The sequence below is a fragment of the Hipposideros armiger genome, unplaced genomic scaffold, assembly GCF_001890085.2.
Source record: "Hipposideros armiger isolate ML-2016 unplaced genomic scaffold, ASM189008v1 scaffold_211, whole genome shotgun sequence".
Classification (NCBI taxonomy): Eukaryota; Metazoa; Chordata; class Mammalia; order Chiroptera; family Hipposideridae; genus Hipposideros; species Hipposideros armiger.
This window is the reverse complement of record NW_017731561.1, coordinates 1153902-1167344: the sequence shown is the minus strand read 5'-3', so window position 1 is coordinate 1167344 and position 13443 is coordinate 1153902. Positions and strand designations below refer to the sequence as shown.

The 13443-nt window shown below is 42.4% G+C and overlaps 2 protein-coding genes across 5 annotated transcripts in view; both read right to left on the bottom strand.

Moving 5' to 3' along the window:
• The window catches only part of LSM11 (LSM11, U7 small nuclear RNA associated), a 43448-nt gene extending 38768 nt beyond the window's left edge, over positions 1-4680 (bottom strand). For 2 of the 3 annotated variants that reach the window (XM_019653989.1, XM_019653990.1), the window contains exon 1: positions 4189-4673. In XM_019653989.1, the coding sequence (XP_019509534.1) occupies positions 4189-4630 (442 nt within the window). In that variant the 5' untranslated portion in view covers positions 4631-4673. Of the gene's footprint in view, positions 1-4188 lie in introns of all 3 variants that reach the window. The other variant, XM_019653987.1, reaches the window with a different exon arrangement.
• Positions 4681-6299: 1619 nt separating this feature from the next.
• On the bottom strand, positions 6300-13170 carry THG1L (tRNA-histidine guanylyltransferase 1 like). 2 transcript variants are annotated; one of them, XM_019653959.1, is made up of 6 exons: positions 12843-13170; positions 11857-12033; positions 10923-11092; positions 10043-10131; positions 8813-8920; positions 6300-7772 (listed from the first exon to the last, which is right to left on the bottom strand). In XM_019653959.1, exons 1-6 carry the CDS (start codon positions 13136-13138, stop codon positions 7611-7613), a joined length of 1002 nt encoding a protein of 333 aa, XP_019509504.1. In that variant the 5' UTR covers positions 13139-13170; the 3' UTR covers positions 6300-7610. The 2 variants fall into 2 exon arrangements, with proteins under 2 accessions (XP_019509504.1, XP_019509505.1); XM_019653960.1 differs by lacking the exon at positions 12843-13170 and having other exon boundaries at positions 10923-10997; positions 11857-11923.
• Positions 13171-13443: the final 273 nt, after the last annotated feature.

Genomic DNA, 13443 nt, shown 5'->3' with positions numbered 1-13443 from the left:
AAAAACAATCACTGCTTTGTTTCTAGTGGCATAAGAAAGAACAACAGTTCACTTCAGTTTGGAAAACTAAGTTGGTGACTCTTAACCTTATTACTCACTCGTGGGTTGGCTTATAAATGATGACAGTGATAAATTAATAAAAGGAAATACTCTTGGAAGAAAGGGACTTAGCAGATGAGAAGTAGGAACTTATGTCAGATTGAAGATTCAGCAAGGACAGGTGGAGCAGAGTGGCACCAACAGCAGCCTTGGAAAGGAACATGAGAGCCTTGGTCTGACCTTCATCATCTACCCTTCCTCTAGCAATATTCTACATTTCTTAGAACCTTTGATAGGTATAGGTGTTTGTGTGTGTGTGTGTGTGTGTACATGTATCTGGATATATGTTATAGACTGTATTCAATCAAGCATTGTAAACAACTTTTAGGTCATTCTAATTAGTTGTGTGACCTTGGTGAGTACCTTTTCTCTTTAAGTCCAAGTTTCCTCATTCATAAAATGAGGTTAGGTGACTAGTTAACTTCTAGATTCAGGAATAAGTCTATAATTCATTTCTTAGAAACTGAGCACAATGCCTGGATTACTACTTCACCTATATCCATTCACTGCCCCCCTCCAAAACATATACATGTTTCCCCAAAGAGCAGACAGGCCGTTCTTTTTCTAACTTGGAAAAAAAATAGGGGCACCACTGCTCCCCCCTGAACTCCCAAGTCAAAGAGAGAGGGCAAGCACTTATCTTAACAACAGTCTCTTATTCTAATTAAACAAATGGCAAGCTCAGGTCTTTCAACTCCCACACTGTATCTTTCTCTTCCAAAGATTTAATAAGGTATAATTCCAGGAAGCATTTCTCTCCTTCTCAAACATACAACACTAGCACCACCTATCAGAGCAAACTGCCAAGGCAAAAATGAGCTCCGTGTTCTGAATCTCTTTCTAGCAGCCTCTGTGACAAACTCCAAATGGATATGAGCCAGGCTTCTAAAGATTTAACATGACAAAAAAAGGCCTTCTTTTTGAAGAAAGTTATTCTTCCAAATCCCCTTCTCCACTGCCACTACACTTGGGACACACCCTTCCAAGTCCAGGTCATTTTTAACTCCATTCATTTCTCCCTGTTCATGTCCAACCCGTCAATAAATTCAAACAATAGATTCTCAATAACTGATACTTTTCTCTTTCCACAACCAACTATACCGCCCAGCGCCTTATCAGATGATTGGTTTACAAGCCTCCTAGCTCCCTTCACTCACATCAACAGCACCATCAATGTCACTGTCATTATTACCAATTACTGAGCCCTCCTATGGGACAGGCCCTGTGGTAAGTTTAACTTTATGCATATTATTTTATTTAATCCTCACAACTCTAATACATAGGTACTACTATTTCACCGCTTTCTATAGATGAGAAAACTGAGGCTCAGAAAGGTTTAAATAATTTTCTCAAAGTTATTTACCTAGTAAACAGCTGAGTCAACAGTCAACACTGGCAGGTTATATGCACCCTGACTTGGGGTTTTTAATTATGATGGTCTAACAGTGACATTTAACATTCACCAAGAATTTCCCGATGTGCTAAAGCAGAGTACTGTTGTAAATGTTTTAAATGTGTTAACTAATTTAAACCTCACAACTATTATTGTCCTGATTTCACAGATGGGAAAATCGAGGCCCTAAAGAGTTTAAGTAACTTACGTAAAGTAAAACAGCTAGAACATGGAGGAGCCAGTATTCAAACACAGTCAAACCCTGTGCTCTAGATTTTACTACAAGAAACTTAGCTTCTAGAAACACTTGTCCTAAAAGTGCTTTTGCTTAAGAATATAGACCATAGTTCCTACTCTATCATCACAAAGTCAAACAGAAACTTTTCGTTTGGCTCTTCAGTGCATTCTAGCAACAACTCCCTCTCTGGACCCAAATTCCATTCTCATTGCTCTGCACACAAACCCTTTGCCTCACATATGTAGTACCCTCCGCACACCAAAACAAGCAAGGAAAAATTAGAATGTACTTTCCTTTTCCCCTTCCTGAGACTAGCATAATTTATTAAGCACACAGGCCCTGGAGTTGGACAAACCAAGGATTCTCAAGTGCAAACTAACTAGTTATGTGACCCTGGGAAACAACAGGTAATAACTGAGCCTCAGTTTCCTCATCTATCAAGTCATATCTAAGGGTAAAATTAGATATAATGTATTTGAAGGGCTTAGCAAAGTTTACAGCACATATGCTTAATAATAGTAGCTATAATTAGCAACAATAAAATTATCACTTGACTTACAAAGAAGCTTCAGGAAACTTCGGGGTGATGGAATTGTTCTGTATGTCGAATGTGGTGGTAATTTCAAGACTATATATCTGTCACAACTCACTTTAAAACAGTGTATTTTGCTATATGTAAATTACACCTCAAAACCCTGATTTTTAAGTAATGACTGTTATTCTCAACCTGCTCTTCCTTAACTTCAAGACGTAAAGCTTACTCTTACAGGAACTCCTTGCATTAATCTATCCTCACTCACACTTTTGATTTTTTTTTTTTTTGCTTTCTGAAGATCAACTCTTTGTGATGTCTTACCCATGTCTATCATTTACAGGCAACTGTTTCCAATGGCATGATTAAAATTTTCAGTGCCTAGGGCACATTCTCTGAGACCTTGACTCCAGGCATATATTTTATTATGGGGTCAACAAAGCTGGTCTTCACACTCTGTCATAACAATATAGCAAAGTGCTCCACAAGTAAAGCTAAAACCACCCACCACGTAGAAAGACTTCTGTTCCTTGACAATCTCAATAACAAAGCAATAACCGGCAAAACAGAAATGTTACAATCTGAGCTATGGAGTGCATTTCAAAGATACGATATGGCAAAAAGTATAGACAAAATAAGGTACCCGAAACTGCTCTTATTTTAGGAACATGATACTCCATCTTTGTTTTACTGCTGGGCAAGCAAGCTGGGGTAAACCTTAAGCTTGGGCGGGGATGTTTCGGCATGGTAAATCATCCTACAGACAAAGGCACCCCTAACAGCACACAGCTTTTCCAAATGTTTCTCCCTTAATAAACACATTTCTAGGAATGAAACAAAATATACCCTTGCTTAGCACAACCCTCCATTCCAAAGGTGGTGATTTAACAATGTCACAATTTAGCTATCAGGATACAGATGCTCTGAATGGCTAAGTAGGTCACTGTGTTCAGGGGCAGATGTCAGAACTGCTTGCCAGGTGACAAAAGATGTATAAGCCTGGGCTGTTTTTAATTTCATTTATACAAGACCTAACTCACACATTAGCAACCTCTGCTGTTTACAGCTTTACTCTAAGGATCTATTAGAAGCCTCCAAGAAATCCCCGTGTGCCATTTACACCTTCAGAACTTAAAATAACCTGCGCATATGGTAACATGAGCCTGACAGACACAGTCCCGCACCCAGCCTGTGAGAAAGGCTGTAAGACAGTGTCTGTGTTTCAGTGGCATTTTGTGCCTGCTGCGTTCTAGCACTTGTGACTTGGTAATGGGAACATACGTGTATCAAGACCCTGCAGCCCTTCTCCCGCTTATAGCGCGGGAGAATGAGCTGTCACTTAATGTGCAGGGGTTAGGAGATTATGTCCCCTGTGCTATCTGAACAGCGCTCCCCACGCTTCATCCCATCACCCCCAAATCCCACTAACCAAACACTCATTTGCCTAATACTGGCTGTGCTCCACCTCCTCTGTCTGTGGTCCCCAAGAACTCTTATCACCTCCCTCTGATGTCCCCATCCACCTCTCCAATCCCCCCACTCCTGCGGATCCTCTCTGCAGGTTCCGCATCACCCCTCCCCTATACTCACTTCTATGGACCCCCATCACCTTTGCAGACCGTCTACACCCACTACCCACGCAGACACTCTCCACGGCTCCTTATTACCTCTACAGCCTTTTCCACTCTGCCCTCGCTGCTCATGCAGAGCCTTCATTACTCCAGACGACCGCCCCCATTTCCCACCTTACTCAAGGAGAACCTCCCCACTGTCGCTGACCATTTCTGCAAACCATCACCGAGACCCTCCCCCTAATATGTGCAGACCCTAACACACCAAGCCCCTACCACCCCGCAAATGTCCCCTCAGTCGCCACCTTCCGGACAGAGGGCCGGTCGGTCCCCCGTCCCCGCCCGCCACACTCACAGGGCATTCGCGTGAGCACATTGCGCGGCGCCTTCCTGCTCCGGCCCGGACCTCGCCGGCTCTCCCCGGCGGCCCCGTCCCCCTCTTCTTTGGTCACCATGAGGCGGCGGAGGCGCTGTATGCGCTCGGGGTCCGGGACGGGGGCGTCCCGGCGGCGCCGGGTCCTGCCCGAGGGCCCAGCGGTGCCAGGGGCCCCCGAGACTGGGGCGACGCCCTGCGCCCGCCCGCGCCCACCGCCCCGGCACCCGGTCCTGAGGAAACTCTCGTAAGCGGCTACGTTGTTGAAGCAGGGCGCGTTGGGGTAGGGGATGGGAGGCAGGCGGGGCGCATACAGGGCCAGCAGCGGGTCGAAGCTGTCAGAATTGACATCCAGCCGCGGGCTGGGCGGGCGCGCGGGGCTCCCGGCGCCGGGCGACCTCGCCCCCCGCTCGCGCTCCTCCATGTTTGAAAGGCCCGCAAGCCGAGGCCGATGGGAAGAAGGAGCGGGGCCGACAGAGGGCGGCACTGCGCAGCCGCGCCGCGGGGTCGCACTGCGCCGGCGCGGCCGCAGGGGGGCAGCAGCTGTCCGCGCTCAGTTCCTCCGGGGGCGTGCCCGTGGCTGCGACCAGCCAGGGCCCTCCGCCTCTGCGCGCCGGTGACAGGTTAATCTGCTTTAATGCGGTGTTTCCCCATCTATGCCGTTACCACTTACGGTGTTTTTTATTATTCCAGATGCCCCAGGGTGGAGCCCAGAACCAGCCTTTTAACTAACTTCCCAGGCGTTTTTCTGCTCTCTGGAACTTGTCATCTACTGCCCTATCTTGATCAGGCGGGAAGAGGTAAAAAATGCCCCAATTTGCTTTCATGCTGAGTACCAACTGGGAGTTAGCCACTGGCGGTTAGCCTACCTGGGCTCAAATCATTTAGTGTCTCCGAGTCTTTACAGTATCATCTGAAATATCATAGAAATAGTACCTACTTCGTAGAATTGTCCTAAGAATGGATAATGCACACATACAGCGCATAACAAATGGTTCTTGAATATTAGCTAATATTAAGTGGACAACGAAACTAAGAATGGGTGGACCCCAGTCCTCCATTTCCTTCGCCCTATGCAAAAAGTAATTTGCATTAACACCAGGGACCTCAGTAAATCATTAATTATATCACTGATTTTCTATGCATTGTTGAGCAACGGGAGGAAATGATCCAGCTCTTGAAAGACAGGATAATGGAGAATTTACAAGACCTGGTTGTACTTTATAGCCTCTACTCATTAAAACATTTGTCTTTTGATATTAAAATGAAAGTCTATACCAAAAGCCCAGGTATTACTCCCTCATCCAGCAGAGGTTAAGATGTTTCGGTCACTTACAGGTCACACAAATCACTTTAACTGCAACCAGTCCCTGAAACCAAGTATTTATTCTAACTGCTTTTGTGGAAAGGAAGCCCAAGAGAATACTATCCTCTTAGCAAGATGACAATCAATATACAACTGTGGAATATACATTGGAATACATACAACAAACCATCCAAGCATGGGGCTTCCAAGTGATTGCACTGCAGGTTGTTATGGCATGAGTATGAAGCCAGAGGATACTCCTTTGCTTAAAACCCCCTGCCCAAACAAAAACCTCAAAGCTGCAAACAGCTGGCAATTCAAGAACAAGTGATTGTCCCATCTTATGACAAAATTGATAGCCTTTGTAATCTTACATGGCATCTGCAGAAAGCAAGTCTTGAAAATTTATACATAAACGCCTACATATCTACATTAGATGTTAGAAATTTACTTACCACTTATATTTGCCAGTCAAGAGCTACATTATCTTACTGCCTCACTTGGCATATCCCAACTTTACCTTGTTGCCCAAAACGTAGTATATCAATGCCCACAGGCATCAGAAGCCTTTGGGGTTAAAAAAATCAGATTACTGAGCCCCAAATCTTTACAGGGGAAACATGGTTATCAGCAATTTTGACAAGCATTCCAAGTAAATTTTTATGTCCAGAAGTCTGAACCACTGCTGTGACAAAAGGTATGTGTATCCTTTCATATGCAGACACACCCACACAAAAGTTGGATTTGTATACTGCGTTTGTGTGAGATAAATGAAAAATGACGCCAAGGGAGTTGAAACCTTTATTTTTTTCCCTCAGATATTTTATCAAACACTAAAAATGAGTCACATCTCCTATTCGAAGGGAAAACATGGCATCAACAGATGGGGTATCAACTGGAGAATGAGACCAGCCATTGCCCTTTCAAAAATATTTTCTTCTTGGCCTGTCGTGCAAGAGGTGGGCTGTCTCTTAATTCTTAATAGAGCCAAATAATCTTTTTCCTCTAAAATATGAAACGAGGACAAGAGGCAATGTGAGTACTCACTGCCTGTCCCCACTACTGCCCCCTTTCAGAGGCAAACAGCTTGACAACACAAAATGAATGCTGTCGCTCTTTGCTCCTTACCCATCTCGGCTGGCTCATCTGCAGGTGGAGCTATTATTAGGACTTCTCTGCCACCTGCCACCTGTGACTGCAACGGAGTGTTGACCCCCCTGCTCTCCAAATCAAATGTGATTGTTCTAATTATACAGAGGCTACACGAGACTCTTTTTCAGGAAGTCCAATAGGTGACAAGGTGACTTTTAAAACTGAAGTATCTGGAGGACACGGAGTGACTGTTTCTCCCTCCTTCTCCCACGTTTTCTTTCTCTCATATGTACACATAATTCTTTCTTCTTATAAAGAGGTAAGTGGCCTTGCAAACAATGACCTTGGCAAGATGATGATGATCATGCTGACAACTCCACAGAATCTATGGAATGTTTACACAAGGACATCCAAACTATTCATTTGTTTATCCAAAGTTGCCAACTTGGAGACTGACACAAAGTTGAGTTTCCTCTGAAATTCCTGAATCCAAAAGACATCAGGCAGGCATCAACCTATATTTAATCTCCAGGTCTGCCAAAGATGAAAGCAAGTAAATGGGTGGGAAAGGTGATATTTTTTTCAAGGTCATTGGATTCTCTAGTTAAGAACAGGTGGGCAAGAATAAAGTTTGGGCTCACCCTCTATCACAGGTAAAAAGGGCTTGGTAAGTTTTTATATTAATAAGACTTACGCCACAACCTAAAAAGGATTCATTCTGCAAGGCATGAAATAGCTCTTGCTTTATAAAAATAGTACCATGATTTTTTAAAAAATGCACTTCTGCCGAAGGCACCATGTTCCAATACTGCATAAAAAGTGTTCCACTTAAAGCAGAACAAGATACCCTACATCCATCCATCCCTCTTTCCCTGTTCCCTTCCCAACCAGAGGCATGTCACTCCTGGGACACTGTTCTGGGTGGTAGGGATGCTAGGGCCACCGAAGGCGAGAAGAATTGGAGGGCCTTGCATGGTTAAGCACGCCAGGATTGAAAAGCAAAGGGTCAGCTGTCTTCATCTAGGATCTCGGGATGATCCTTCCAGAAAGCCTCCCCGATGATATCACAGTGCAAGGGCACTGGCTTAGTCCTAGTTCGGGTCACTGCCATCTTTTTTCCTTCCATTTCTGCTGGCAGCTTAACTTCTTTTGTCGTGACTTCATCCACCTACAGGTAAGTTAAAATATTGACATTGTTAACTAGGGAGTGGGTATGGGAAAAAAAGGGGGAAATGTGAGGGAGTTTTGCTTTATTTTACATACTTCTGACACATTAAGAGATATAGATACACATGTATATCTCAACATACATGAATTTCTTTACCTACATTTAAAAATACTTTAAAAATGTTATGTTGCTATATTCTAAAAGGACGTTTAGGAACAAAGGAGGGATTTCATGTTCCTTGTAAGCAATAATTGTAGAAGTAATTGTATATTTGCTCTCCCACCTGCATTAAGAAGTACCCAATCTGTGCCAAAGAACAAATGTGTTTTAAAAATACTAATAAAAGAGCTGAAGTTGCTAGTAGAGTGACTCGCTCTCAAGGTTACCCTTAAGACTTGAAAATATTCATTTCAGAAAAAATTACTTTAGGTGGGAGGAAATACATTTAGAGAAATCATGATGCCCAGAGGCTGATCTGGAGAGAAAACATTGGTAGAAAAAAGGATTTAGGTAAATGTACAGGCTTATGACAGAATATTAAGGTAAGTGTGAATGTCTGGGGAATGTCATAAACATCCTGTAAGTGTCAGAACCCTCATATCAACATCTCTTAGGGCCTCCTATTACAGTTATCACAGGATGGACCATTGGATGGTATTATCCAGTGTGGGAGAAAATATTCTTTAAATGTTCAGTGAATGCAAAAATCCTTTTATCTGCATTGTAGCTCTTTAACAGGGTTTTATTTGATTTGGGGAGAGCTCATGACACAGAAAAATAAGTACACTAGTTCCAAAATTCTGTGATTCTACTTACAGGGAAGATTCCAGATTACAGAGCTCACTGACAAACACAATGAGCATTGACCAACAAAAAAAGCATCAAAATAGTAATCTCTGGCATCTTGTTTTGGAAAGGATCTAATTCATGTTAGCAACTGCAGTCATATCGGCTTTCAAGGTGGCAGGCAAGACACACTTGGGATGAGCACAGGCTCATCCTTCCTGACCTCCATTTTTCCTGGGACACAACAGCATTACCTTCTGCCATATCAACACAGTTCCTTTCCTATACATCATTGGCTCATTATTGTAGTTGATGTTGAACTCAGAAAACAAAATCTCATTCTTGTCTGCCGCAAGAGTTCCCTGAGGAAATAAAAACAGATATAAAAAGCTTTGTACGTCTTCTCCCCGCCATTCCACCCTCTAACCTAAACTTCCACAAACAAATCAAGAAGTGGAAGTGTTTTATCAAACATCTTTTGATACTAGTGAACTGCATTTTAAGAATAGTTCAAAACTTATTTAGATGTGTAAATTCATAAAATTCTGTAGCAAACAATGGCTTCACAAGTCATGACTGTGATGGGGTGACAGGAATTAATAGTGAGAGAACCTACTTTGTACTAGATACTTTATATTTTCTTATTTGACCTTCAAAACCATTTCCAGTTTACAGATGAGAACTCTGAAGCTTAGAAAGTTTATATAAATTGCTCAAGGTTAAAGGTTGCTCTTATTCTAAGAAAAACCAAAATCTAAACTTGGCTCTTCCAAACTGGATAGACCTATCAGTATTCCTATTATTGCTATATGTAAATCGTCATCATCATTATTAATAATGACAACCATTTACTGAGGGAAGTACCAGGCATTGTACTAGGAGCTGTTATAACACATCATCTCATTTCAAAGTTAGTCATCCTTACAAGAAGCACTGTTACCTGATATTAAAAGCCAGCATTTATTAAGTACTTACAATGTGCTTTGTACTACCCTATGTGTTTTACGTGCATCATGCCATTCAATCCTCATCAAAAGCCTATGGGGTAGGAACTATTACTTTCCACATTTTATCTATACAGAACTAAGGCAGAGGTTAAAATTGAACAGAAGCATGATCTGAGTACAATTATTTGCAGACAATGGCAATGAGGGAAGGGGACAGATGGGACGACCAAAAAAAAGCACACACGCCCTGTCTAAAGAGAGCCGCCAATACTCAGCTGCAGCCAAGCATTACCACATGGGAATGCAAAGCCAATGTCACTAATTCCATTTTCCAGCTGAGAACACTGAGGCTCAGGGAGAAGTACTAACTCACACAGTGTCACAGAGCAACCAAGCAAGCAGCAGAGCTGCTACTAGGATGATTTTATATCCTTTCAAAACAAAGCTATAAAGAGAGCTTAAAGAATGCAAAATGTCATGGGAGACCCTATAGCAAATTGCCCCCAGTTAAGTATTAATGTGGTAAGGTTTTTATACCTGTAATCTCGCTTGGGCTTGCACTGGTGTTAGTCCAGACTGTTGTACAAGTGCCCAGAAAACTGTATTATAAAGATTATTGATGTGACCTGTAAGGAGAACAAAGTAGTACTGTTTATACACACGTAATCTTTACTCAGTATTCACACTTCAAAGAATACTACAGCCCCACCTCTCTCCTCTTTAAAGAGATCTCAGAGACATTTAGTTACCTGCCCAAAATCATACACAGGAAACATGGGGGAAGTAGACAAACAGAAACAAACTTGTCTCCTAACAGTTTCATTATATCATTTCAGTTATGCTTTACACAAAACTGTTAAATTGTGCATTAAGCTTAGGAATACTTTCAAAGTTACATGATTTACATTATTTCTACCTCTTTTCCAATTCCTCTGGCAAAGTCAAGATACATCAAATGAGAAAAAGTCTCACAAACATTTCATTATAGTCATATAAGGCAAAACATTTCATTATAGTCATATAAGGCAGGGGTCACAACTCAGCCACTTAAGCCAGCACAAACATAAATGCATCAAGCAGAACAACAGGGAATGGTAGAGAACATGGCACACTGGCTTCTGTGTATGTACATGCGTGTGTAGGAAAAGGCAGCAGTCACTTCACAGGTTCTGTCCAATATTAAGTGGGAATATAGACCTACTACTCCCAGATCTTCTGATTTAAAAAAAAAAAAAAAAGCTGAAAATAGGGCGTATTTATATGAAATCTCCCAATTTTTAATTTTCAACTGATTTTTTAGAAAATTGAAATATTGCATTCCAAACAAAGTATATGTGAGCCAAACCTGTACCAGATCACCACCTGTACAGTACAGAGTTGGTAGTTTAATTACATCGGTTTAATTCCTTTCACTTACAATCTGCTTGCCGCCAGCTGAGGTAGTCCTTTAAGGTCTGGTTGTTAGGATACACCACAACTCTTCCATCAAAGCCTGGGGGATACAGAAGGGGCTGGTCCTCAAAGTAATGCTGCCAATAAAACACGTAGCTGGAGGCGAACTGGGAGGCCACGTGAGTCATGAACTTACTAGCAAGTGTAAGGCACATTGGGTGGAGCAATAAAAGAGAAAACACATGAAATTAATTCAACGCCATGATAGGGCCTGTGGGTGCAACAGAGAGCTTACACAAACTGCCCAGCAAGCCAAGAGATAAAATGTGCTGGGCCAAGAAAAATTACTTCAATATTAAGTTACATATTTGAAACGCAGCCTTCCTCTCCTTCTAGTTCTATAAGTAATTTACAAGTACCAAATTTTTCTCTGTAGAATGTACTGTGAATTTATGGTTCAAGAGGTTTTTTGTTTTTTTTAAAGTCTTGGAAAGAGGGGAACCATTGTTTTAAAAACATGCCAATTTATTATGTGATTTGTTTCCTGTGAATTTCAAAATACTCAAATATTAGATTTGTCTCTTTTGTACTGAAATCCTCCTTAATTAAAGGGTTTAAGCAATACTGTGATGACTGTAGAGATTGTCACTGGCTAAAGCCAATCTATGAATCATTAATATTATATACCATGATTTATTTTTCTAGTCTTAATGTTCAATGTCAAAATCAGTCTAGACGCTAAGGTGACAGGGAATGCAGGGGGAAAGAATCAGATAAAAAGGGATACGGAATGCTCAGGTATCAGATGGAAGTATGTAACAGTCCAAACAGGAATACAAATACATTCTGCAGCTGCAAATATTGCAGACACCATCTGTGGTCTGCAAATCTGCGTTTAAGATAAACAGAAACCAGATGCTGGTAGCAAATATTCCGAAGGAGCTAGGCCATGGAATTACCTGGCTCTTCTTTTAAACCAGTTGCTTTTCCGCTTGAACACAAAGCTGTACTCGTCACTCTGTCCATATGCAATCACAATATCCTCTAGTTCTTCCATTACAGTCTGAGCACATTTGGTCATTAGGTGGAGAGCACGGCTATCATTAGGTTTTACAAAGTTGTGCTTCTCAGAAAACCTTCATAAGAGAAAGAGAAGAGGGAAAACGGCATGACTGGAAGAGAGCATGTCATTAACACCACAGATCAAAGAGGAAGATAGTGCAATAGTGCTATGAGTCCAAATATTGCACTACTCACGACCCAATCCATTTCCTTAAGATGCAGGTTTTTCTTGCCCGGACAACTGAGAAAGGGGACATAACTGCTAAGCCTCAATTCCTTTTTCTGCGAAATGGGAATATAGAGTATTTACTTTGAATTGCCCTGAAGATTAGGGGAAGATAACAAATGTAATTATGCCTGGCTTCTTAGAAGTGCTCAATAAATGTTAGTTACAATAATTATTAAAAAGTAGCACTTCTAAAAAATTAAATTCCTATTTTTCTGATACACTTGTTTTTGCCCTCCTGAATACAGTACACGTGGCCTGTTACTGACAATGAAATAAGAACACACTGTAAAGTGTTGCCCATAGCAAGGCCTAAACAGGCCTCTGAACAGTCAGCACTCAAAAATACCTAACAAAATAGCTGGGCAATTGTCTGAAGAGATAAGTACTGTGCACGCGAGGGGCTTTTTCCACCAGGTCCTTGCTCGCGGGTATCTGACGCCATCTTTTCACCAGGGGAGCACCCTGCCCTGTTTAACTACCCTAACGTGCTTACTTTCAAGCACTCCGTAACCAGCACATTGCATGATGCTCAATGTCGCGTGCTCATTGGCTGTCGCGTTACCCCGGTGACCATGAGCCGGGGCCTGCGACGCAAGGCGTTATGTTCCCCGGAAGCGCTGGCGCACCACGCGGCCCAAAGCCTAGCTCACGTACCTATGGAAATTCCTGCCGTCCAGCCGCACAACCACCCAGCAGTGAGCCAGGCAGGTGTCGTCAGCCTCGAAGTCCCGCACGTACTCGAACTTGCTTTTTGCCATGGTTGCCCCCAATTTTAGGCACCGTTTGAGAGTGACGGAAGTAGAGGCCAAGCAATCGCGAATTTTGATGTTGCTAGCGGCCCACATTCCCGCCCCCCCGCCGTCTCCGCGGAAGGGAAAGGACCAGAGAGTTCCGCCCCGGAAGTTCCTATGTCTCTTCATGGCCGCTCTAGCCAACGTGGAGGTCGGCATCTTTCTCGCCTCTCCTTGTAGTCCTCAATCCACTTCCGGGCCTGCTAAGAGTTTCGTAGTTCCTTCTGCTCTACCTACGATTGCTAGCTTTCCCCCTGTCCTATAATAAATCATTCTAACAAAGTTTTAAAACATTTTCTTCTAACTTTGAAGTTTTGTGATTTTTTTTTTTGTAAATAGCATTTGTTACTTTGTTGTAGAAAATGTAGAATATACCGAAAAATACAAAGTACTTCATATCTCTCCTCTCATGCCAAAGCACTGGAGCGTCCGTCCTTCCAGTCTCTTTTCTCTTTGTATATTTA